The 27,702-nt window shown below is 40.0% G+C and overlaps 1 protein-coding gene across 6 annotated transcripts in view; it reads right to left on the bottom strand.

The window, feature by feature from the left end:
* Positions 1 to 622: 622 nt before the first annotated feature.
* The window catches only part of FAM120C (family with sequence similarity 120 member C), a 145,745-nt gene continuing 118,665 nt past the window's right edge, over positions 623 to 27,702 (bottom strand). Inside the window, exons 11-17 of one of the 6 annotated variants that reach the window (XM_081222633.1) lie at positions 16,010 to 16,124; positions 12,946 to 13,155; positions 11,519 to 11,720; positions 9,140 to 9,278; positions 8,698 to 8,755; positions 5,244 to 5,433; positions 624 to 2,298 (exon numbers count right to left, since the gene is read on the bottom strand). In XM_081222633.1, coding sequence (XP_081078759.1) covers positions 2,261 to 2,298; positions 5,244 to 5,433; positions 8,698 to 8,755; positions 9,140 to 9,278; positions 11,519 to 11,720; positions 12,946 to 13,155; positions 16,010 to 16,124 — 952 coding nt within the window. In that variant the 3' untranslated portion in view covers positions 624 to 2,260. Of the gene's footprint in view, positions 5,434 to 8,697; positions 8,756 to 9,139; positions 9,279 to 11,518; positions 11,721 to 12,945; positions 13,156 to 16,009; positions 16,125 to 27,702 lie in introns of all 6 variants that reach the window. The other 5 variants (XM_081222637.1, XM_081222632.1, XM_081222635.1 and 2 more) reach the window with 5 other exon arrangements.

The following is a 27,702-nucleotide window of genomic DNA, read 5'->3' as shown; positions in this document are numbered from 1 at the left end:
AGGTCATAGACTTCTTTAAGTAACTAACAAAGGTATGGTCCCTTTCACTGGGAAAAGGTACATACACGTAGACACAAAATTTGCTCACAGTTGCCTGGTTAGGAGTAAGACAGAGGAGCAACTGCAACAATTTAGGTGAGACATGAGGAGGCCTGAACTAAGCCACAAGTGGGGAGAGAAAAGAGATAGATGTGAGAAAGAGAAAGATGGTTGAGTATTACCAACAGATCTTGTCACAAATTGGATTTGAGAAATGATGGAAAGAAAGACATGCATCTAGGATAACTCCCAGGTTGGTTTGTGGTGTAGACAACTGAGTAGAAGGTAGTGTCACTCATGGAGAGGAGCAGGCTTTGGAAGAGAAGACGGGTTCAGTTTGGGAAATGTCGAGTCAAAGGTGCCTTTAGAACATCCAAATAAAGAAGTTCAGCAGGAAGCTAAATATGCCCTTCCTTTTCTTGTACTGGCTCTCTTGCCCTGATATTCAACTACAAATAGGCTCCTAAATCTCTGTGCAACACTTCTGAATTGAGACAAGTATATTCCCCATTTGCCGAAAGGAGTCCAGAAATGGGAGAAGAAATTAAACTTCGCACACCCAAAATTATTTCACATTTTTTTTTTACTAAAAGAATAGACTTTTATTAAGCACTGTAAGTTTCTTTCCATCAGCATTAACAGAACAACAGACCAATTTCCATCACAGAACAACTCCTGAGACATTTTCATTCCTTTCTGAAACACTTTCCTTAACTCCTGCAGTTTCCCCTAAGAAGCATCCATTCAAACTTACATTAATAAACTATGGAGCTTTTGTGGTGAGGTGGGCCAAAAAGGCAGGGAACTTGGAAGAGAAATACATATTATCCATCCACTAAACACACTGTCAAGAGCACAGGAGAAGAGATACTACCACAGGAAAAAACAATGAAAGATTTTACTTTTGTCAATAACATCATTTATCAGGGAGCACTAAAAATCAATGACTCCTTGAGTTAAAGTTTCTTTACCTAGTATGTTATTCTAAAAATAGAATAGAATAGAATAAAATAAAAGGTGGATGGAGAAGTATCTTCTGGGAAGTAACTAAAATGAAGTCCAGATTTTGCAGGGTTATGAGAGATTAATAAAATCTGAAATATTTAATTTGCTTCATTTACATGAAAATTCACTAGTCATTAGTTACTACCAACACGGACAAAAAGAGCATCTATAAAAGTACAAGGGCAATGTCAAAAGCTGCAGTGGGCACCCTAGCATAGGGTTTTTTTATTTTGCTTTTACCTTGGAAAAGATGATTTTGCAAAAAAAAATATATGAAGTTATTTTCTTAGAACATCAAAATAACCTCTGACAATACTGAAGATAATTAGCAGTAACAGGGGAAATAGGGGAATACCTGCACCAGCAGACTACGGCAATAAGCCAAGGGAAAAGAAAATGGAAAGTCAAATAAAAGAAGATGCCAAAGTCACAAGAGGGAGAAAAATATAGGGTGACACACAGTGAAACAGTGAAAACTTACCCCCCCCAAACCCCAAGCATATTTAGGAAATATGCATCAGGAAGTAAACAAGTATAATGATTAAACCTTAGTAGAATTATACTAACTACTTTAAACTGTGGTCTACTTGTACTGTCATTTCAAAGTGGGGTGGGGGAGTCTTAGAGGCTGAAAGGGTAGCACGGACAGGCCCACAGGAGCCTTCTAAGGTTCCAGCGGACTGGATCGCTATAACCAAACAGTTACTTCCACATTCTTTCTACCCTACATAAGCATTCCTCCCCCCACCCCCCTCCTTAACCACCCTCCCTAATGCCTTACCTGGCTGTTTTTCTCAGTGATTAAAAACAAGTTAACGTGACTTGGCCAACGATGCCAGGAAATCAAGATGGAGACAAAAATCAAATATCACTAGCCAAAGCAAGTGCCATTTCTTGGGCTATAAAGTCTACCCAAAGTCCTACTGGCTCAGAATGAAAATGATACAAGTGAGCAGAAGTTTATCAGGCCTGGTCCAGACTAGACTGGCCACTGAATAAGGGTGGGAGTTATAGGCTGACCCCAATACACACCAGCAGAAATCAAGAACTGAAAGTCCTTGGGGATCAGTGGCTATATACATCCAGGGTGCTTTTGTTTGTGGCCCTACAAGGTAAAGGGGTCATTTCTGGGGGTTCCCATATGATGCATGACTTTGTTCAAGAAAGGCCACATCATAGTCAGAATTTGAACCTCAAGTGAAGGATGACAGTCTCTTCAAGTGGTACTCACAGCAAAAAGCAGACTCATGTTCCCTAATTTGAAAGAAATTAGAAAAAGTTAATCTTCCAGTAATAAACCTTAGTCTTTCTGGCTTCTAAATTGTATGTTTTGGCAGATAAATTAAAACATGGCCCTTTATGGTTCTTTCTTGTAAACTTACAAACCCAAAATGCTGAATCCAAATAAAAATCAAAGTTGGAAGTGAGACACTTGTTTCATCCTGGGCCAGGCTAGGAGAAAGTAGAGGTGTGTGGAAGGGAGAAAAGCAAGCCGTTTGGAAAACTGGAATCATCCCTATCAAAGCAGCAATTTTACTTCTCACAGTGAATGCCTACAAAATAATACATCTTCTTAATGCTGTGAGAGTTAACAATACTGTCACTTGATTGTGTCAAATAGATTCAAGATTCACAGAAACACCAACTGAAGAAAATGCCTTTCCATATAACTCCAAGTACTTCCTATTAGAAATTGGAGCTAGCTAGCTATTTAATTTAACACAGCTCAGTGATTCTGGTTACTTTTAGAGCTTCAAAGGACTCCTCCCTCTGTGGCTCCAGAAAGAAATCTCCAAGCCATCTAAGTTCGCTACTAAATCCTTCTCTTGCTGGATACAGAAGTCCTAACCTTCAAGATGTTGTGAAAGGTTGGGCAGGTTAGGAGAAAAGCGGGAACCAAATTAGGGGAGCCAATTTCATAGAGGAGGTTTTTGTACACTTTGTTCTTGGTTATATCTGGCTGGGTATGCATTCTTGTCATCCTGCTCTGGTTTATGTAAGAAGTGTCTGGGCAGGGGGAAAGGCATTCTAGACCTCCCTCCCCCTGCAAGTTGTGGGTTCTCTTAAATTGGGCCAGACTAGGATAAAACAGTCTGAGACTGTCTTCAGTCTCTCATGATGATACACTCATTGTAAGTGGGTAGTGAGCAAACAGCCTTCCGGTTGTCTGGAAAAAAATCACCAAGGACCTACTCTGGGTTAAGGTACATGGGGTTTTTCAAAAGAGAGAGAACCCTGCTAGAAGTCTAGTCAGTTGTATTCCTGTAGAATTCCTGTACTTCTTGGGCAAGAATATCACAAAGCCCAAAAGGAAGTGTATGAGGCTGGAAGCCTCAACTCCTGAACAAAGACACAATGCTAATCTGTTGCAAGCCATGTTCCCATCCCTCATACTGTTGAGGAGGGAAACTGGAAGTGCAAGGTTGTCTCAAGAGTATCTCCAGAAAGGGGGAACAGCCTCTTTGTCCTGGACAGATTCTGGCCTCACTTGGGGGCTGGGAACATTTTACAGAATACCCCTATAGGCCCGGGCCAGAGTCCTCTGAAGTCTTCCTTGCAAAGCAAATGAAAAGATCAAGTAGTCAAAATGTCAATGAAAAAACAAAACAATCTAGGTATGTAAAATCAAATTGCCGATTTCCTCACACTTCACTACCCCATCTTTCCAATGTTAGTCCTCTCTCCTTCAGGGATTCATGGCAATAAATTCTAGCCTGAGGCCAGTTTGATCCCGGAGTTTCAGATGAGATTTCCTCCAAACTGGCTGCAAGCCCCGGTAATTACCTCCCATCCCCTTTCTCTCTCCCAACCAGGCTGCTCCTTCATAAGGAAATGCCCAACTCTTCCCAATCCTATTCCAACCTCCTGTTTTTACCATACGGGATGTGAGGACTCTGTTCAAGATTAGGCTTGTGACAACCCAACTGTTTGTTGTTCTGAACAGGCAATCTCTGGAAAGTACTTTTTGTCTGCTTTAGAGAAGCCCATCTTCTCATAACTGTGATGGGCTACGACTTAGTAAGGATTTTAAAATGTGGTCTTTTGAAACCTACCACTCCATAGCAGTGGAAGCATTTCTGGGAAATTCAGTAAATCTTCTGGGACATCATCATGTATGTATGTGTGTGCATGTATATAAATATATATATACCAAATATATATATTTATATTTATATATACATACACACATACACATATATTTATATATATATAAAATATGTATAGATAAATAGATTTGTCTCTTTATATAAAGGGTATGTGTATGCATATAGATACATGCATTCATATATATATCTATCCAAACATCCATACACAAACACACACACACACACACACACACACACACAAGCACACACAGTCTTTTGAGTTCCCTTTCGTACTCAGTTTCATTATATTGATTCCACCCTTTCAGGGTGTGGGCAGCAGGGAGTGGGTGAACTGCACCACATCTTCTATTTTACAAACAAATCATTAGTTCAGAGGCAGGAAAAATCTGCCCAGTACTTTTCTGATTCACTTGAATCCCCCAGTACAAAGGCCATTGGTAGTTATTTTAAGTGTATAAAATTAAAAAAAAAATTAAAAAAATAAAATAACCAATACTACCTCACTTCCCTGAAAACATCTACCTATCTGATTGTCAGGTCAGAGCTAGAGGTGGTAGTATAAACTCCTGGCAGAGGTGAATGGGGAGAAAGAGTTAGAAGATGTGGATACTGATTATATACGAAGGCCCTACTATTTCATAAAGAAAAAAGCAAGTTAGGAAGCCATATACTCAGAAAACCAAAGCTGGAACTTTTCTATAGGGCCTTACGTGATGACACCCGATAGTCACTGCCTTAATAGGCTTCCAGGGGACGTAAAGAGAATATTGGCACTATATATTCAATTTGAGAACAGGAACTATGCTTGTTGCCATTCATGTTTGATGAGAGCTTCCCTAGAAGCAGACCACTGAGTCTGGAAGCCCAGAAAAAGACAGGGAAGGGGAAAAGATGGATACAATAGAACACCCCATCCAAATTCTGGATGCAACTAGGGTAAGCATTTTATGTCCTCCTCTAACTTGGGCCTAAAATCAGAAAAGTATAGGTTTTCCCCTCTTCCTGATCTGCTGAAGCCATCTTCTGCTTGTTATTCCTCTTTCTGTTGTGCCACAGTTCCCAGCTTTTGCTCTCGTAAGCGGCTCTTCTCACCATTCTTCACGGGGAAGTAGCGGTTACCATTATTACACACACTGCTGTCTCTGGTTAAGGCACACTGTGATGGAGCTGGAAGATGATCATTCTTCTCTTCCTTGATCAATGTGCCATTGTTTCCATTTACCTGTGAGCGAGACCGACCTTGATGAGGCTCCAGGGATTTAGAAACTCCATCTGAAGTGCTCTGTCAAAAACAGAGATATTCAGTAGAAATGGTAATCCCAAACTGGCTGATCCTTCCCAAGCATGTTTATAAGCTAGCCTGCAGAAACTGCTTCAGTTCTTCAAAAACACCAGAAAGCCCAAAGCTTGTTAACACCTAGTACACTCTGACACTGTCTGGAGAACTTAGGGTGACAACAAATGGATCTGACTCAAATCCAATGGCAATGACAACACAATAATGACACAGCTACTGTTTACAAAGCTTTACAATATATTTTTTTCAAATGCCAAAAGGGACCCTAAATGGTAGATATTATGATGCCCCATTTACAGATGAGGAAGCTGAGGCTCAGAAAGATTAAAGTAACTTGCTCAAGGAGACACAGGTAGAAAGTGGTGGGGCCAGGATTGCACTCCAGGTTGGTCAGCCTCTAACGTTTACTCTCTTAACTTCCATGCAACGCTGTCCAATACTGACAATTGGACATGGAAAGGAAAGGAAAAGAAAACAAATGATAAGATCTATATGCAATATTCCCTAGAATTTTTCATAAGTAAAAACAATCATCTGGTTTTCTTTTAATTTCAGAAATGTAACTGCTCTTGAAATGCTAACGCCATGAACTGTATTACCTTGAAAGTGCAGTACTGGCTCTCAATGAATATTATTAGGAATAATAACAGTGGTTGGGCATGCCAGGCACTCTGATGTTGGTTTCACAGATAAGAAACACAAATGAGGCTCGAAAAAGTAAAATAACTTGCTCAAGGTCACTGGCATGCCTAGACTTGCATCCAAGTCTGTTTGACTCCAAAGACATTGTTCTTTCCACTAAGACACAACACATAATGGAAGTCTAATACCTGTTGAATTTGTGGTCAATTATAAATAATAACTATTAATATTTATTGAGCACTTCCCATGTTCCAGGTTCTGTGTTAAACACTACATATATCATCTCATTTAATACTCAAAATAACTCTATGAGGTAGATACCAATTCTTCCATTTTTACAGGTGAGGAAATTAGAGCACAGAGAGGTTAAGTAACTTGCCCAAAGTCACAGAACTGGTAAGTGGCAGAGCCAGATTCAAAGCTAGATCATTTGGCTCCAAAACCTACACAACATGGGTGTTACTGTGAAGTGTTTCTCAAGAACCTGGAAATAAGATGAAACTAGTAATGGATGGAATTAGCCATGTGAGGTAGTCAACAAAGAAATAAAAATGTAACAAGTAAGTGACTGAAGAATTCGAGAACACACAAAAATCCACTGACCTAGGAATAATCTCAAGAAGACAGAACTGTAATGTAAGAAGATTTAATAAGCTGCAACAATTAATTTTCTCAGATTTTGGAGAAAGGGCAACTGAACAGAAAAAGGAGAGTCAGCAAGGCAATCAGCAGCACCTCTGTCCAGGGAAGATGCCGTAGCTAAAAACAAATTCAACGTGAGGCTTTCCCTGGCCAGGCTACCTCTAGAGTAGATGACAGTACCCCCAGAAATCTTAGCTAAGAGAAACTTAAGATCATCTACCATCCCTTGTTTTCCCTCAGTTTCCCCATCTGTAAAATAGAGAGAATGATAGTATCTATTTCATAGGTTCCTATAAGGATTCAGTGACACACTCCATGTAAAGCACTTAGAACATGTTGTAGAACATGTTGTGCCTGGCACACTGTAAGAACTCAATGCCAGCTAATGTTACTGTTCTGATTCCATGCCCCCAGGCAAACTTCTGATACCAAGTCTTCCCTTTCAGCTTGCTCTTAGAGAGAGAAAGCTCCGGTAGACATGGTTAAGAGCATGCATACAAGAGTCAGCCAGGCCTAGGTCTGAATCTTATCTCTAACAACTAGAGTTGTTATCCCGTTTCAGAATTAGCACAGCACAGGGCTTTGGAATCAGTCAGCTCACGCTGGAATGTCAACTCTAATACTAACTTGATGGGTAATTTTGGGCAAGGTGCTTCATCCCTCTGAGCCTCAGTTTTTTCCTGTTTAAAATGGGAATAATAAATACATATATTTATGAGTGACTGGAAAAAAGTATACAATATATTGTGATAATTATTTCTTCTCACTGTAAATCAGTACTTTATCTTTCACCCCCTCCCTTCTCTTCCCTTCCCCCACTCCTTTAGCCATATCCACATAGCTATTTCTGTGATCTTGGTTAATGTGAGTCAACCACTTACAGATGGATCCACTATTATTGTACCAAAAATATCAGGTTTTTCAGACTGTATGCCTATTGATCAGTCCCTGAATCATGGTGAATTGATCAAGGCTGTACTACCTTATGGGAAACTATCTGAGTGACTAGTTTTCCTGCCTGGTGCAATCCCTTTTCCCTTACTGAGCAGCTTCTGGAAAAAGCTGAAAAGCTTTGGAAAAATCCAAAGTCACTGCTTTCTGGCTTTGGAATACATTACAAAATGCTTTGTGTGGGGGACTTACCATTGTAGTTCCATTTGGGGCTCAAAATAACATTAAAGCAAATTTGTATTCCTTGAGAAAACATTAGACAATGGGAGTTAACATGGATGCAATGAGGGCTGGTTGTATACATGAGAGCTGAGCTGGGATTGAGGGCTGACAATAAAATTGCCTTGCAGTATGGTCTAGTCAGTGACCCTTGTGAGGATTAGAAACCACATATAAAATGTCTAGTAGATGGCTTGGAAGAAAGTTAAGCACTCAAGAAATGGTAGCTACTATACTATGAGGAGTCCAGCAGTCTGAGGCCATTACAAGATTTTGGATCACTACGGGGGGAAGGGGGGATGCCTATTGAAGACCAGTGAGTTTAAGACCATTCTGAACCCTTAAGAGTAAGCAGAATGGCTATGCCTCCTCCCCTCCCATCATCAGCAAAGGCAAAAGTCCAATTTTCTAAGCATCTCTGGTAGCCCCTCAGAAGTTCAGGCATGCTGGTGGAGTCCCACTGTTAACTTCACTTTTGTCCCTTTATGGCTGCATGTAGTGCATACTGTGCTAAGTGCAGGTCTTTAGGACACAGTACCTGGTTTCTATCTTGTGGCCTCACTCAGGGAAAAGGATGACACTGCAGCCCTGTGGGAAGAGCCTGGGCAGGTTAACCCTCACTAGACTGCTAGAGAGCAGGCGGATGAAATCAAATGCTAGGAGAAGCTATGAAAGCTCCCAGGTTTTCATGCCTGATCTCTTGCAAAAAAAAACCCCAAAAAACAAACAAAAAAAAACCCCCAAAACGACAAGAGGTATCAAACAGAAGCTAGATCATCTCAAAAAGGTACTTACTTGTTTATTTCCTTTTTTATGTCCTTTGGATCCTCTACCAGTCTGTTCTTTTCCATGCCTTTAGAAAGTGGGGGGAAAAGTGATCATGAGGAACACATAAAGCCTGTACCTCCATTTTCACTTAGTTAACTACTCACCTCCTCTAGGAAGTTTGACCCTCTTAAGTTAGATGCCTCTCCTCTGTGTTACCACTGTAAACCTCTATCTCTGTCATTTCTATGTCATACCGAATTGTCCTGTGTCCCAAGTCCTCCTCTAGGGCAAAAACTTTTTCATCAAGGCAGGGCATTTTTATATGTCTGCTGAACTCAACTGAAAACTGGCTTTAAAAACGCAAAGTTAGTTAATGCCTCTTACCTTAATAGAAGGTTTGGATAGCTGGGCATTTTCCCAAGAGCACCTTGATTGACACTAGCTTATACCAAGCTATTCAAATACATACCCCTTTCCCGGCCCACCGACAGAAACCACTTGCATGCCAAAGGAGCCATGACCCCTGGAGGATCTGCTGCCAGCCCACTGGCCCACAACCATCCCGGCAATCTCTAGTTTTCCTCCTTGGGGTGGGATTGGATGGAGACCTGGGAAGAGAGGAAGAATGGTAAGTGCAAGGTAGGATAAGAGGTGGAATAGAAGATCTACAGCCCACCTACTCTGTATATTTCCATTTCTCTATGATAAAAAGACTCTGTGATAACAACAAAGGGTCATGGTGGAAGCAAATTTTGGAAGAGGGTGTTGAAGATCCGTACATATCCACTTTAGCAAGTGGGGTGTGCCTGATTCATTTTCCAACTACAGAGCCTGCACACAGTAGGCATTCAATATTTGTGGAGAGAGAATGAGGTCTTAAGATCTAGCTATTGGAAAATTATAGGCCAAAACCACTTTTGATTCAAATACATGTCACTACACACTGGAGGATTAGCCAAACAACCAAACCAAACAAAAAATAATGAAACCAAAGTAACAGTAATTTATGATTAAAAAGTAAGAATAGCAACAGTTGAAAACCAGAAGCAATTCAAGACAAGATAGCAGATCTCCTTAAAACAGGAAACTCCAACTCTGTGTGTGAGCTCACAAGCACAGTACAGCTCTGTAACTTGGCACAAAAGGAAGCCTTCATAGAATACAGAATTCTAGTAAACCTTTAATTTTAGTTTGTGGAAAAAACCCAAATATTAATAACTCTTCACTAACTTAGCAGGTTGTTAGCAAAGAGCCCTTCATTTATATAAAAGTGGGAGTCTAAGGAACTAGGTGACTAGCTAATCCTAAGAGGGCAAGAAAGACTTGCATTTGGGGATCCTACTGTGGCCTTTAAGGAGTCAGAAGGCTCCTCATGAACCACCAGTAACTGGAGACTAGGCATCAGTGAGAGCTGGGGCAATGGTGAGGACCTCCCAAGAACTTGGCTTTAATTAAGGCTGTCTTCTGAGACACAGTAAAGTCAACATGCAAAGAATGAGAGCAGGCATCTATAAAGACACCTTCAAAGGATGGAATGAATGGCTGGCTCCCTGGTTTGTGAGACTACTTAATCATTACTTGATTGAACAGAGCAGACATTCACACTGCTCCTCTAAGCACAGCCTTGAGCTAAACATCCATGCTGAATTTTGTGACCCTAAATTTAAGACAAATTTCAACTTCCAGCTTTATTATTTTTAAAGTGACGAGCAATACACAACAAACACTTCAACCATAGCACTCTCACCCAATCACAGAAACTTGGTATTTCATGTTAAAATGTCCCCATTAAAATACCCTGTTTCGGGCTTCCCTGGTGGCGCAGTGGTTGAGAATCTGCCTGCCAATGCAGGGGACATGGGTTTGAGCCCTGGTCTGGGAAGATCCCACATGCCACGGAGCAACTAGCCCCGTGAGCCACAAATACTGAGCCTGCGCGTCTGGAGCCTGTGCTCCGCAACGAGAGGCTGCGATAGTGACAGGCCCGCGCACCGCGATGAGGAGTGGCCCCCACTTGCCGCAACTAGAGAAAGCCCTCACACAGAAACGAAGAGCCAACACAGCCATGAATAAATAAATAAATTAATTAATTTAAAAAAAATAAAAAATAAATAAAAAATAAAATACCCTGTTTCGCCAGGGGACAGGTTGTTTGAATTATCAGGGTCAGTATCTGACCTACTAAGCAGGAACGTCTGTTTTACATTAAGCCACAGCTCAGATATCACCATAATGTATACATATGTGTGTGTATATACATGTGTGTGTGGATCCATGTGAGTGTGTATGTATTTGTTTTCTTCACTAAACTGCAATCCCCTGGAGGGTACAGACTATGACTTATTTCTCTCCATGCTTCTGGAACTGTGTTAGATCTACCCTCAGAGTGGAAATGGGTACATCAAGCTATGGCTGTTTGCTGACACTGGTCATTTACTTACCTACCATTGCTCTTCCTGCAAGCTCCTGTGTACATCTGCTTATGGGGAGAGAGTGAGCTAACCAGCAACCATGAAGACCCAGTTCACATGAATTACAGTTCTCAAAAGTAATAAATTGACCAAAAAAAGTAATAAAGTGACTCTTGGTTTCTGCATCAGTTACTTCATGAGTGGTTTGGTGAGAGTCAAATCCTTAGGGATCAATCACCTCTATGGGTCTGGGAAGACAGTGGGCTCTCCTCACAGGCTACACCCCTCCATCTCAGTAAGCTCCTCTTCAAACCACACCATAGCACAGAAGGTAAAGATATATGTGAAACTGCTGATTCTGTAACTGGCAATAATTACTGGATGGGTTACTATGAAATAGACTGAGTTTGACAAACACCTCATTCTTAGGTACTGACCTGCAAACCCCCGGCTCCTGCCTTGAGGGGGAGGTGGCATTGGGCCCATGGCTCTGGGGTAAAGTGAAACAGGGTAGAGAGAGGGCACCATGGGAGGCACAAAAGTAGGTGATGGAAGTAGAGCAGAAGGCGGTGGATGGTTCATGTTGACTCCTTCAAGGATGCTCTGTCTCATCTTCTCCACTTTGGTTGCCAGGTCAGCCTTCAAATGAGGGATGGAATAATAATAACAGCTGCCATGTTTTGAACTTCTCCTATGTTTCAGGCACAGTATTGGGCAGTCTAGGTACAGTCTCACAAGTCTATTCCCACTAAAGGAATCGAGGCCTGGAGTTAAATGGCTCAAGGTGACATACTCAGGGAAGCCTGTCTGGCACCAAAGCCTCCACTCTTTGCATGACACCAAACTACCATCATACTAGTTCTGACTGAGGGCTTGTGAGGCACCTTGACTAGGTCAAGGAAGGCAAATATAACAAGAAGGATTTACTAATTGTCTATTACACAGCCGGCAATAGGCTAGGTTATTTTTTTAAGGGGGAGGTAACAGAATAAGGTAAAAGAGAGAACAAAACTTGACATATACAAACCCTTTTAACCTTCTCCCCCATACCCAGGAGCAGAGACCATGACCTCTGTCCAGGATAAGTCCATACCTCTAGTCCAGAGGTCAGGAAACTTGTTCTGAAAAGGGCCAGATAGGTTTTGTAGGCCGTACTGTTTCTGTCACAACTGCTTGACTCTGCTACTTTCACACTGTAGTGTGAAAGCAGTCATGGACAATATGTAAATGAATGAATGTGGCTATGTTCCAAAAAGCTTTATTGGAATAAAAATTCAAAATAAAAAAAATTTTTAATAGTTTGCTGACCCCTGCTCTAGTCTCTCAGCTTATACCCCACAGATAGACAAAGAAGTAAGTAAGGGCTCCTTTCCCTCAACTTCTCTCATCTTTCCCAAGGTTTTACTGCAAAAAATATCCCCTGCTTTTACTCTGCCATCTACTTTACTACCCTCTTCTATTTCCAAAATAGTTACTTTATAAAAAATAACCTAACTTGCAAAAATGACTTACAGTTTTTGTAAATAAGGAAAATGAAATTCTAAGAATTGGGGGAAAGGCATAGAGTATATCTGAGTATTCCATGGGGAAGAAATAACTTGGAGCAAAAAAAGGAACATGAAAACTTGAAGCTCATTAAAAAAAAAAAAAAAAAAACAAAAACGCTTCCCAACATGAGTTTGTAACATGTACATATCAGACTCTGGGCCTTTGGGATCATCCTTGACCAAGTTAGGTTAAGGTCAGACACATTCTCCCACTTCTGCTACCGCCTTCCCCAATGTCTCTGCTCATTTTCCACTTTCTGTCATTCATCCCCACAGAAGGTCAGAGACGGTCTTAGCAGCTGCCCAACATGTGGTACCTGGCCATCGCAGAGCTCAACCAGGGATACTCGCTCCCGGCCTGCTTTAATTAGCTTGCTCTGGAACAGCTTGCCATCGAAGTAAATCCAGGGGCAGCAGTGTTCCCAAGGGACTGGCTGGCCACAGGCATCATTAGCAAACAGAGCTGTGTCGACCCCACTCATGAAGAGGGCAGCTAGCTGGATCCCTCGAGCATCCAGTTTCTCAATCTGAAACAACCACAGAGGAAAAATTACCATTAAGAAATTACTGTTAGTGCTCGCTTCGGCAGCACATATACTAAAATTGGAATGATACAGAGAAAATTAGCATGGCCCCTGCGCAAGGATGACACCCAAATTCGTGAAGCATTCCATATTTTTATTTACAATAACCAGGACATGGAAACAACCTAAGTGTCCATCAACAGATGAATGGATAAAGAAGATGTGGCACATATATACAATGGAATATTACTCAGCCATAAAAAGGAATGAAATTGAGTTATTTGTAGTGAGGGGGATGGACCTAGAGTCTGTCATACAGAGTGAAGTAAGTCAGAAAGAGAAAGACAAATACCGTATGCTCACACATATATATGGAATCTGAAAATAAGTTATGAAGAACCTAGGGGCAAGACGGAAATAAAGACACAGACCTACTAGAGAATGGACTTGAGGATATGGGGAGAGGGAAGTGTAAGCTGTGACAAAGCAAGAGAGAGGCATGAACATATATGCACTACCAAACGTAAAATAGATAGCTACTGGGAAGCAGCCGCATAGCACAGGGAGATCAACTCGGTGCTTTGTGACCACCTAAAGGGGTGGGATAGGGAGGGTGCGAGGGAGGGAGACACACGAGGGAAGAGATATGGGAACATACGTATATGTATAACTGATTCACTTTGTTATAAAGCAGAAACTAACACACCATTGTAAAGCAATTATACTCCAATAAAGGTGTTAAAAAAAAGAAATTACTGTTATTGGTTACATTTGCTTATTCCTGTTTTGCTGATTATTCCAGTTAAGTTAGAACATGTTGCCTTTCAATACAGACATCTGAGTGCATAAGCAGCCTCTATCCATTTGTTTTCTTGAGATGGTTTGGATGATACTCATTCCAAAAAAAAAAAAATCAGCTTTAAAACCTTAAAAAGACACCCACTTGAGAAACCATTTTTTCTGCCTGTCAAATTAGAAAAAAATTAAAACAAAACTAAGGAACAAAAGAACACCCAATGCTGATGAGGGTATGGTGAAATAAATGGGCACACTCAAATAAAACTAATGAGTAATGTATATTACAATTAAGCAATATATATGAAGAACCTTAAAAATGTTCACATTTGTTGACTCAGAAAATCTACTTTTAGGAATCTATTCTAAGGAAGTAGAGATGTGAATAAAGCTCTATGCATAAAGATGTTAATTACAGGACTTCCCTGGTGGCACAGGGGTTAAGAATCCTCCTGCCAATGCAGGGGACAGGGGTTCAAACCCAGGTCCAGGAGGCTCCCACATGCCACAGAGCAACTAAGCCCATGCGCCACAACTACTGAGCCTGCGCTCTAGAGCCCGCGAGCCACAACTACTGAGCCCATGTGCAACAACTCCCGAAGCCTGCGTGCCTAGAGCCCAAGCTCTGCAATGAGAGAAGCCACCACAATGAGGAGCACATGCACCGTAATGAGAAGCACGCGCACCAAAACGAAGAGTAGCCCCCGCTCGCCGCACCTAGAGAAAGCCCATGCGCAGCAACGAAGACCCAATGCAGCCAAAAAAAAAAAGATGTTAATAATTACATATAATAGGTGAAAACTGGAAACCAAATGGCCAGCATTAGAATAATTAAATGATACATCCATATGATAAAATATTTAGCAAAAATTTTTAAGACATAGAAAATATGTGCTATATTAAGTTTAAGAATACAGTATATAATTACATAAATAATATTTCAACTATGTAGAAAATACATGACAAAAGGCTGGAAGAAACCATCAAAATGTTCACAGTGGTTATCTCAAGTTGGCCTGTTAGATGGCTTTACCAAGCAGTATCACATTTACTGTAAAAAGGAACCAACACTGTCTGTCTAAGACTGTTTTCATCTTTTCCTTAGTTGACCCCAGTGAAATCAAGATTTTGTAAGACTTACTAGACTTTATCTTCTAGTTTATACTAGGGCCTGAAAGGACCATGGCTACTGAAGTCAGAAGAGGAATGTCCTGCATTAGTACCTAATATTTATTGAGTACTGTGTATTTAAAATGTGCTAGACACTGTTGTAAGTGTTTTGCATGGATTATTTTATTTAATATCTTCATAACCCTACAAGTAAGGAAACTGAAGCTACAGGGGTTAAGCAACCTTCCCAAGGACACATAGCTAGAAGGTAATGAAGCTAAGATTCAAAGTCAAGGCAGCCTGGCTTCAGAGCCTGCCCTCCAACCTACTATATTCTACTGCCTTCAGTTATATGGTGGATTTACTTTCTTCCTTATGCTTTTCTAGACTTTCCTCTAACACCCAATAAGTATTATTTAAAAAGGGAGGGTAGCACAGGGAATTATACCCATTATCTTATAATAACCTACAATGGAATATAATCTGCACCCAAGTACTGAATCACTGTACTTACACTTGAAACTAACACAACATTGTAAATCAACTATACTTCAATAAAAAAGGGAGGGTGGACATTTACTCAGAGACAAACAGGGAACACCAGGATAAGTCCCCTGTAGCATCTTTTGTAAGAGTTGGAAACCTTACTGTGGTCTATGGGCCACAACTTATTTGTCTTACACAATATCCAGTTTTTCTACCCATTCTCACCTATCGCTATGTGAACAGTGTTGGCTTTATTAATAGACATAAATATTTGGCTAAAGTAAATCAAACATTGTAAAGTAAATCAAAGTACCTGCAGAAAGTAAATCAGAAGTACCTGCAGAAAGTAAAGTAAATCAGAGTACCTGCAGAACTTACTCTTCTCCCCAGCTCCAGGAAAAAAAGACCTAAAATAAAGCTATGAGCTCATAAAAGAAAGAATTTAAATGAGGATTGATCAAATCACCTTGAGTTCTTGAAGCTGATCTGGTTCATAAAGCTGAGTAGATACTGCCTGTGCAAGGAAGGTGTCTAGCTCATGGCGATGCAGGATTCGGCCACCAGGCCACTGAACCATATATCTAGAAGATAAAAGCATCATTAGGTGACAAAAGCTCATTTATTCATTTCACAAACACTTATTAAGCTAGGGTCTGGTCATGGGCCAGACCCTAGCTAGGTTCTGATAATTCCAATGAAATAACGCAAAAGAATCTCTGCCTTTGGTTACTTACAGTCTACGTAGTAGAGGAGACAGGCACGTATGTCAACAAAGACAGGACAGTGTGTTAAGTACCAAGATAGAAGAATGCACCGGGTGCTATAGGAGCACAGAAGAGGGCCACTACTGGAAGAGTAAGGAAGGCATCCTGAAGAAAAAGTCAGTAGGAGCTGTTACAAAGGGCTATAGAAATCTGTGAGACAAATGGTGGAGAAAGGATGCTCTAGACTGAGGGAACATCATGTGTAAAGGCATGGAGGTGTGGAGTTCAGTATGATATATCAGGGCCCATAGTGCTGGAGCTAAGCAGGTTTGCAGTGACAGGAGGCGAGATTAGAAAGTAGGCCAAACTATGGAAAACAGTATGAAGGTTCCTCAAAAAATTAAAACTCGAACGACCACATCATCCAGCAATTCTACCTCCTGGAATGCTATATCCGAAGGAAACAAAAACATGCACTCAAAAAGATACCTGCACCCCCATGTTCATTGCGGTATTATATAGCCAAGACATGGAAACAACCTAGGCATCCATCAATGAACAAATGGCTAAAGAAGTTGTGGTGTTTATATATACCATGGAATATTATTCAGCCATACAAAAATGAGGAAATCCTACCACTTACAACAACATGGATAGACCCTGAAGGCATTATGCTAAGCGACATAAGTCAGAGACAGAAAAATATTGTACGATCTCACTTATATGTGGAATATAATAATAAATTTTAAAAAACCCCACCAAACTCATTGAAAAGGAGATTAGATTTGTGGTTATCAGAGACAGGGGATGGGGGAGGTGGGGGAGAAGGAATTAGAAGAAGGTGGTCAAAAGGTACAAACTTCCAGTTAAAAGATAAGTACTAGGGATGTAAAGTACAACATGCTGACTATAGCTAACACTGATGCATGGTATATAGGAAAGTTATTAAGAGAGTAGAACCTAAGAGCTCTCATCATAAGGAGAAATTTTTTCTCTTTTATTTTTATTGTATCTATATGAGATGATGGATGTTAACTAAAGCTACTGTGGTAATCATTTCACAATGTATGTAAATCAAACCATCATGCTGTAGACCTTAAAATTATACAGTGATGTATGTCAATTATTTTTCAATAAAACTGGAAAAAAAAAGAAAGTAGGCCAGATCGTGAAGGGTCTCAGCAACAATATTAAGAAATTTGGACCTTCACCCTGAAAATATACGAAGACAGTTAAGGATTGGCAGCAGGAGATTGGTTTGATATTGACGGGCTCAGAGGGTAAGGGACAAGAGGTATGGATACTAGTTAGGAGGCAACTGAAGCAACCTGTGGCCAAAGAGGTCTGAACAAAGGCACTGACTGAGGGCATAGAGAAGGCCAGGGGACAAAGACAAGAGTTATTAAGATGATATATTTATCATATTACTATTACTAGTATTTACATTATTATATATACTATATAAAGCATTAAATATTACATTATAACATATGCAGAAAAGTATAAGTTACTCATAGGAATAACACTTACTACATGCCTCTTGTATTCTAGATACCTTGCCAGGAACTTTATATACATAGAATGTGGTAGCACAGAATAGAGACTTGGAATCTGACATACTTGGTTCCACTACTTTTCTATGTGACTCTGGGCAAATGCCTAAACCTCTAGGGGCTTGAGTTCACTCATCTCTAAAATGGGGATAATACTATCTAAATCTCAAAGGTTGTAATAAGTAAAGGAGAAAATGAATGTAAAAGCACTCAGCATATGGCACAGCAGAACTCTTGGTTACTATTTGTAACTAATTCAATCATGGTATAATCCTTCTTTTACTATTTGGTGAAGCCTCCCATATCTTATATTAAATTCTCACATATACAAGAATCTGTTTCTACCCTATTTATTCTGTGTTTTATTTCTCATGCCAGTACCATACTGACTTAAATTTTAAATATGCTTTAATATTTAGTGGTCTCTACTTTTACTCCATGTCTTTCCTCCATGTCTTTGAATTTTAAGCAACATTTATTTTATTCTGATTACAAAAGTTCAAGTTCATTCTCATTCAGAAAACATTTAAAAAGCCAAAAAAGTATGAAGAAAATAAAAAGTAAAAACGGAAATAATTTGTAATCTTACCATTTAGATATAACCACTGTTAAGTTCACGATTTTGGCTTCTTTCTTCCTAGCATCTCAAATCTCAATTTTTTCTCTCTCTTTCACATTATATATAGAATATTATATCTTGCTTTTTTCACTCAACATAATACTATAAGAACCTTTCATTCATTAAATACTTTTCAAAAACATGATTTTAAATGACTGTATGTTCCTCGTATGTTTATCAATTTACTTAAATATCCTATAATATTGGACACTTATACCGTTCATTCTTTTTCTTTTATTATAAAAAATACTAAAAAGATATTCACATATATAAATCTCCCTGTATCTCTGATTATTCATTCCCTTAAGATAGATTTCTAGAAGTGGAATTATTATGTCAAAGGTTATGTCCATTTTAAAGGTCCTCAATACATATTGCAAAACTGTTTTCCAGGGCTTCCCTAGTGGCGCAGTGGTTAAGAATCCGCCTGCCAATGCAGGGGACACGGGTTTGAGCCCAGGCCCAGGAAGATCCCACATGCCATGGAACACCTAAGTCTGGGCGCCACAACTACTGAGCCTGCACTCTAGAGCCCGCAAGCCACAACTACTGAGCCTGCGTGGCACAACTACTGAAGCCTGCGCGCCTAGAGCCCGTGCTCTGCAACAAGAGAAGCCACTGCAATAAGAAGCCCGTGCACCACAACAAAGGGTAGCCCCCGCTCGCCACAACTAGAGAAAGCCAGCACACAGCAATGAAGACCCAACACAGCCAAAAATAAAAACAAATTAATTAATTAAAAAAAATTGTTTTCCAGACCCATTTGTCCTATCTCCCAGTAGTGTGTCAGCATGAATTATCATTCATCTTTGATGTTTTTATGGGCAAAAAAGTCTCTTGCTATTTAAATTTCTGTCTCTTTGATTGCTAATGATGAGGTTGCATATTTTTCCTAAACATGTATTTACTTCTATGGCTGGTCTATGTCTATCATAGACATGTCAGTGAATTTGCTTGTTCTGTCTATTGCTCTGTTTCAGATAATCTAAAGCCTTATCTTTATAATAGTGACAGCTATTTGGACACACAGTGGACAGCTGATCCAAGTCAAATCAATCCATGGCTTGCCAGAGTCCTGAGAATTTGAGCTAAGAGGTTCAGAGGCTGATGAAACAGACAAGCAGAAAGAAGAGCTACACAGGTCCATGAGAGAGTGGGCAGTCTCTGTTCCTGCCTTTCCAGTACTATTCCCTGTGTACACCACTTTTCTGGTCCTTAGATGACTATGAGACTACCTGTTATATCTTTACAATAAGCTAGAGTGGCTTTTCTTTCTTGTAAACAAATGAATCTGAAGAGTGTCATTTACCCATTTTTGTTTGGGGATGCTAGTATTTAAAAAGCTTTTATATATTGAGAATACTGACACACTGTCTGTTATAACTGTAGCAAATATTTTCCCCGTTTGTCATTTGTCTTTTAATTTTATGTATTTTGGCATATAGATATAGTCATAGTTATTGATCTTTTTATATCTTTCCTTTTTGTGGGGAGGGTCTCAAGTCTTTATTTTTTTCTTTAACACTACTTCATTTTTTCAAAATAAACCTTTTATTTTTCAGTAATTTTACATATACAGAAACTTACCTAAAAATGCTTTATTGAGGCATAATTTACACACCATACAATTCATCCATTGTAAGTGTAGAATTTAATGATTTTTAGTGAACTTACAGAGTTGGGCAACTATCACCACAGTTGAGTTTTATAACATTTGCATTGCCCCCAAAAGATCCCTCAGGCCCATGCACAGTCACTCCCCATTCCTACCCCTGGGCAATCACTTTCTATCAACTTTACTATCTCTAACAACTTTCTATCTCTATAGATTTGCCTTTCTGGACATTTCATATAAATGGAATAATATAATATGTGGCCTTTTGTGTCTGGCTTCTTTCCTTAACATAGTTTTTGTTTAAATTAAACTTTTAATTTTGATATTATTGTAGATTCACGTGCAGTTGTAAGGAAGAAAAATGAGGGATCCCTTGAACACTTTACCCAGTTCTCCTAATGGTAATATCTTATAAAATGGTTTGAACTCGGGCAAGTCACTTCACCTTTCTGAAACTTGCCTTCTTATCTGTTCAATAGGGAGAATAACAACACCTTCCTCACAGAGTGGTTATTGGTGGAATTACATTTAAATTGGTGAGCACTTAATGAGAGCTATATTGAGTAGGGAACTCTCAATGAAGTGCTTCTTATTCCTTTCCCCTGTGGGATCCATAGGGTCTCAACCTTGGAAATCCTTTTATGTTAGCTTCAACTTAATCACTGTGTACTTGTTGTTTCTTGAAAATTGTTTGTAGCTTGGGCCAAGACCTTAGATTATGGTGTTTGTATAGGACTCAAATGTTCTAACCAACTCCTTTGACATTCAACCATGTTTCGGGTTTGCCAACTCTCTTTTGCAAATGAATAAACAAGCAAACAAACAAAAACTAGAAAGCAACTTTGTTGGAAAGGAGCATAAAATAAAATTTAAGGAAAAGAGTGAAGTTGGAACATGGTCTAAGGTAGTTCTGCCATATCCACTTGAACCCAGGTCAAAATGCTTGATCATTAGCTCACTTGCTCCCCCTCTCCCACAGCTCTGGCATCTTTTCCAGCTCTGGGATGATTCCCAACAGAACAAGGAGCCCTACCATTTGGAGAACATGCCCACCCCTTCTTGCTTGTCTTTTCCGTTCATTTTCTGGAAAGATTCGCTTAGCATTCTTCCCTTTAATACAGATCCCATCCTTCACCAATTGGTGTGAGAAAGGTGAGGCGTTCCATTTTCAAGGCCAGGCTCATGCAAGTGGTTGCTTCTGGCTTTTGCGAGTCCTTCAGCTGGTTTGGAGCAACAGAGAGGCTGGCTGTGTCCCCTAGGAAAGCACTGTCAAACTGTGGGCCTGGGGAAGTAACTTGAGAACAGGCAAGTGGGTAAGTACCTCAGGAGGTAATAAAGCACAGAGCCGGCCAAGGAGCAGAAACCTGGGCCTGAGAAGCTGTCCAGGAGGGTGCTTTATGAGCCTCTGAACAGCAGAGCTCTCTGGAGCACAGGAAACCATGCACCAAAAGTGCAGGAGACTTTCTAGTGGCCAAATCCAATCAGGCTCTAACTAAGGCGTTTTAGGAGGCAAAAGCCTTGGGCAGCAAATATCTCTACACAAGAAAGTGGTGAGAAGTAAGGCTTTGTCACTGAGACTCAACATCTAACCCTAAAGTCTGGTTCAAGGATTAGACTCTTTTTTTAACTTTTATTTTTATTGAAGTACAGTTGATTTACAATGTTGTGTTAGTTTCAGGTATACAGCAAGGCAATTCAGATATATATATATATATATATATATATATATATATCTGTATATACACTTCTTTTTCAGATTCTTTTCCATTATAGGTTATTACACGATATTGAATATAGTTCCCTGTACTATACAGTAGGTCTTTGTTGTTTATCTATTTTATATATAGTAGTGTGTATCTGTTAATCCCATACTCCTAATTTATCCCTCCCCACCTTTCCCCTTTGGTAACCATAAGTTTGTTTTCTGTCTGTGAGTCTGTTTCTGTTTTATAAATAAGTTCCTTTGTATCATTTTTTTAGATTCCACATATAAGCGATATCATATGACATTTGTCTTTCTCATAAAAAAGAATGAAATAATGCCATTTGCAGCAACATGGATGGACCTATAGATTACCATACTAAGTGTAATAAGTCAGACACAGAAAGACAAGGATTAGATTACGCAGGCCTTATATACCCTCTCTCCACAGCACAACCAGCAGGTTCAGGGAACTGATAAGGTTGATGAAAACAGCACGTGAAAAATACTAAAAGATTGCCTTATATTTAAAGAATATTTTGCTGTTTTAAAAATGTATATAAACCCTTTATGAATACAGTTTTAGTTTAAGGTATGTTAAGACAGCAACATAGGATAGAGAATTGTAACTTTTAATGATAGGATATGTGAGGCTCTTCAGCCAAATAATCTTTTCTGAAAAAGCTGATACACATGCCCCAACCAGTTATTAGAGGTCCAATCTTCTGCAACCTCCAGAGGATATGCTATAGCAGATCATGAGGCGACTTAGGAGGATACTGTTCTGTCAATGAGAGTCAGTGTTCCATGACATTTCTTGAGGCCCCATTATGCATGGAGATGCTTAGGTTTCAGACTGTAGATGTGGACTGGAACCTCTAGGGAGCATATGTGGTGGGTTAACCACAACATATGGAGACGAGGGAGGAAAGAATTCATCACTCCATTGTTTTCTACAGGCTCTACTCCTTAGTTTGCTCCTCAAGTATAGAGTAAGAAGGCTGTTTGGGGGCACTGTTATATAGTTGTCTATGCCAGGTGGTTCTCTTCTTATCTTCTTATTGCTTTATAAGCTCCCAACACTACTCCTATCCCTTCCCTGTGTAGCCTGGATAGGTTAGTAACTCCTATGTACTCCCAGAGCTCTCTACACTCACCTCTACTGTTCCATGCACTTACCACATTGTACTGAAGTTGTCTGTTCGTGGGTCTGTCTTCTCTGCTCTACTGCGAACTCCCTGAAGACACAGACTAGGTCTTTCTCATATCTGTTTCCCCAGCACCTATGGGTGCTTAGTAGATGTTTGTTGGGCAGTTTTGGGGAACTTGAGGGTATTAACCGATTTTTATTTTAACCTTGTAATCTAACAGTACCTTACACACAGTAGGTGTTCCATGTATATCTTCTCTGATAAAAGTAATTTTTAAAGGGCTTAAAGATATATGGTACTAAATGTAAAATAGATAGCTAGTGGGAAGCAGCTGCATAGCACAGGGAGATCACCCCTAGCGGGGTGGGATAGGGAGGGTGGGAGGGAGACGCAAGAGGGAGGAGATATGGGGATATATGTATATGTATAGCTGATTCACTTTGTTATAAAGCAGAAACTAACACACCATTGTAAAGAAATTATACTCCAATAAAGATGTTAAAAATATATGTATATATATATATGGTACTGTCATACAGAGTGAGGTAAGTCAGTAAGAGAAAAACAAATACCGTATGCTAACACATATATATGGAATCCGAAAAAAAGTGGTTCTGAAGAACCTAGGGGCAGGACAGGTATAAAAATGCAGATGTAGAGAATGGACCTGAGGACACGGGGAGGGGGAAGGGCAAGCTGGGACGAAGTGAGAGAGTGGCATGGACATATATACACTACCAAATGTAAAATAGATAGCTAGTGGGAAGTAGCCACATAGCACAGGGAGATCAGCTCGGTGCTTTGTGTCCACCTAGAGGGGTGGGAGGGAGACACAAGAGGGAGGAGATATGGGGATATATGTTTATGTATAGCTGATTCACTTTGTTATACAGCAGAAACTTAACACACCATTTTAAAGCAATTGTACTCCAATAAAGATGTTTAAAAAAAAGAAGATATAGAACAGTTCTACCACCACAAGGATCCCTCATATTACCTTTTTGTTTATATATTATTTATTTATTTTTGGCTGTGTTGGGTCTTCATTTCTGTGCGAGGGCTTTCTCTAGTTGCGGCAAGCGGGGGCCACTCTTCATCACGGTGCGCGGGCCTCTCACTATTGCGGCCTCTCTTGTTGCGGAGCACAGGCTCCAGACGCGCAGGCTCAGTAGTTGTGGCTCACGGGCCCAGTTGCTCCGCGGCATGTGGGATCCTCCCAGACCAGGGCTCGAACCCGTGTCCCCTGCATTGGCAGGCAGACTCTCAACCACTGCACCACCAGGGAAGCCCCCTCATACTACCTTTTATAACCACACCTCTCTTCTTCCCCCACTGATGTACTTAACCCCTGGCAATCACTAATCTGTTCTTCATTTCCCTAATTTTGTTATTTCAGAAATGTTATATAAATGGAATCACACAGTAGGTAATCTTTGGAGATTGGCTTTTTTTACCTAAGACAATTCCCTTAAGATTTATCTAAGTTGTTGTGTGTTATTAAAAGTTTGTTGCTTTTTGGGAAATCCCTGGTGGTCCAGTGGTTAGGACTCCATGCTTTCACAGCCAAGGGCCCGGGTTCAATCCCTGGTCTGGGAACTAAGATCCTGCAAGCGGCTTGGTATGGACAAAAAAAAAAAAGTTTGTTGCTTTTCATTGCTGAGTAGAATTCCATCATATGTGTGTACAATAGTTGAATAATTCATCCACTGAGAGAAATCTGGGTTGTTTCCAACTTTGGAGTATTACAAATAAAGGTCCTGGGACTTCCCTGGTGGTGCAGTGGTTAAGAATCTGCCTGCCAATGCAGGGGACACAGGTTCGAACCCTGGTCTGGGAAGATCCCACATGCCACGGAGCAACTAAGCCCATGCGCCACAACTACTGAGCCTGCGCTCTAGAGCCCTCGAGCCATAACCACTGAGCCTGCGTGCCACAACTACTGAAGCCCGCGCACCTAGAGCCCGTGCTCCTCAACAAGAGAAGCCACCGCAATGAGAAGCCGTTACACCACAACAAATAGTAGCCTCCGGTAAGGTAGATAGCTAGTGGGAAGCAGCCGCACAGCACAGGGAGATCAGCTCGGTGCTTTGTGACCGACTGGAGGGGTGGGATAGGGAGGGTGGGAGGGAGGGAGATGCAACAGGGAAGAGATATGGGAACAGATGTATATGTATAACTGATTCACTTTGTTATAAAGTGGAAACTAATAAAAAAAAGAATAGGGGAAACTGAGTGAGGGGTATATGAGAACTCTCTGTATTATCTTTGCAACTTTTCTGTAAATCTAAAACTAGTTTAAAATAAAAAGTTTACTATGGAGAACAGTATGGAGGTTCCTTAAAAAACTACAAATAGAACTACTATATGACCCAGCAATCCCACTACTGGGCATATACCCTGAGAAAACCATAATTCAAACAGACATGTACCAAAATGTTCATTGCAGCTCTATTTACAGTAGCCCAGAGATGGAAACAACCTAAATGTCCATCATCGGATGAATGGATAAAGAAGATGTGGCACATATATACAATGGAATATTACTCAGCCATAGAAAGAAATGAAATTGAGCTATTTGTAATGAGGTGGATAGACCCAGAGTCTGTCATACAGAGTGAAGTAAGTCAGAAAGAGAAAGACAAATATTGTATGCTAACACATATGTATGGAATTTAAGGAAAAAAATGTCATGAAGAAACTAGGGGTAAAACAGGAATAAAGACACAGACCTACTTGAGAATGGACTTGAGGATATGGGGAGAGGGAAGTGTAAGCTGTGACAAAGCGAGAGAGAGGCATGGACATATATACACTACCAAACGTAAGGTAGAGAGCTAGTGGGAAGCAGCAGCATAGCACAGGGAGATCAGCTCGGTGCTTTGTGACCACCTGGAGGGCTGGGATAGGGAGGGTGGGAGGGAGGGAGACGCAAGAGGGAAAGGATATGGGAACAGATGTATATGTATAACTGATTCACTTTGTTATAAAGCAGAAACTAATAAAAAAATTAAAAAATAAAGTTTACTAAACAAACAAAAAGAGTAGCCTCCACTCTCTGCAACTAGAGAAAGCCCACGAACAGCAATGAAGACCCAATGCAGCCAGAAATGAATGAATGAACGAATGAATAAAAGAATAATGAATGAATGAATAAAAGAATAAATAAATAAATAAATAAATAAATAAAAGAATAAAGGTGCTATAAACATTAGTGACCTTAGTGTAAAGGTTTCTGTGGGGATGTAAATGTTCATTTCTCTGGGGTAAATGCCCAACAGTGCAATTGCTGAGTTGTACAGTGGTTTTTAAAGAAACTGCCAAATTGTTTTTCAAAGTGACTGTACCATTCTACATTTCCAACACCAATGTATGAATGATCCAGTTTCTTTGTGTTTTCCCCATCATGTGGTATTATCATTATTTCTTAAATGAGCCATTCTGAGAGGTGTGTAACGATATCTCATTGTGGTTTTAATTTGCATTTCCCTAATGGCTAATAATATTGAGCATCTTTTCATGTTTTTTGGTCACTGTATACCCTCTTCAGTGAAATGTCATGTATTTTGCCATTTTCTAATTAAATTATTTGTTTGTCTGTTTTTTTCTTGATGAGTTTTGAGAGCTCTTTATATACTCTAGACACTAGGCTTTTGTTGAATATGTTGTTTGCAAATATTTTCTCCCAGTTTGTAGCTTGTCTTTTCATCCTCCTTACACGGGCATTCAACCGGCAAACGTTTTTAATTCTGATGAGGTCCCATTTATAAATGTTTCCTTTTACGGATCATGCTTTTGGCAACAAGTCTAAGAACACTTTGCCTAGCTCTAGAACCTGAAAATATTTCCATTTTTCTAAAATTTGTACACTCTTATATTTACATTTAAGTCTATGATCCATTTTGAGTTAATTTTGGGGGGAGATATGCTATTATTTTTATTTTATTTACATTTGAACTTCACCAAACACTGAGCTCAAGTATATGCTGGCCCTTTGTTCAGAGTTTTTAAATGGACAGACAGCTTTAAGGGTGCAATGTACTTAACACTGCACAATATATTCAACAGTTAGAGAATCTAGGGGATGGTATAACTATATACTTTTATACACTTAGTAGCACAAGTAGAGGGACAAGCCCTGCAACTGGAGGAAAAACTCATTCAGGATTGAACAGAGAGGTCCTTGGTTGCTGAGAGAATCTCCCCTTGACTTCAGCCTCGAGACAAACCAAGGAGTCTGTCAGTACACAAAAACCACTGAATTCAGGACAAACAGGAGCAACAGAATAGGTACTGAGGAATTGGCTCTTGCCAATTAAGATTGTGGAGGCCAGTCTGAAGTGATTAGGTCTGGCTGGAAGCAGGAAATGTGGCAACTCAAGTCCAGGATCTGTAGATTAGAACAGCAGTCTAGAGACAGAATGGTTAGTGCTTTCTTCAAAAATTCCCAGTTTTTAAAGCAAGTTCCTAGGATGCCTTCCTTAAACAAGGTTGAGTTAATTTTTGTATAATGTGTGAGGTTTAGGTCGAAGTGCTGTTTGTTGGCCTATGGATGTCCAATTGTTCCAACACCATTTGTTGAAAAGGCTATCCTTTCTCCACTGAATTGTTTTTGCACTTTTGTAAAAAATCAGTTGAGCATATTTGTGTTGTTCTGTTTCTAGGTTCTTAATTTTGTTCCACTGACCTATGTGTTTATCCCTTAGAAAATACCTCCATTGTCTTGACTACTTTAGCTACAATATTAAGCCTCAATATTGGGTAGAGTGATTCCTATACTTCTTCTTTTACAAGATGGTTTTAGCTATCGTAAGGGCC

This window comes from Mesoplodon bidens, assembly GCF_964165515.1.
Source record: "Mesoplodon bidens genome assembly, chromosome: X".
Classification (NCBI taxonomy): domain Eukaryota; kingdom Metazoa; phylum Chordata; class Mammalia; order Artiodactyla; family Ziphiidae; genus Mesoplodon; species Mesoplodon bidens.
This window is presented reverse-complemented; position numbering and strand designations above follow the sequence as displayed.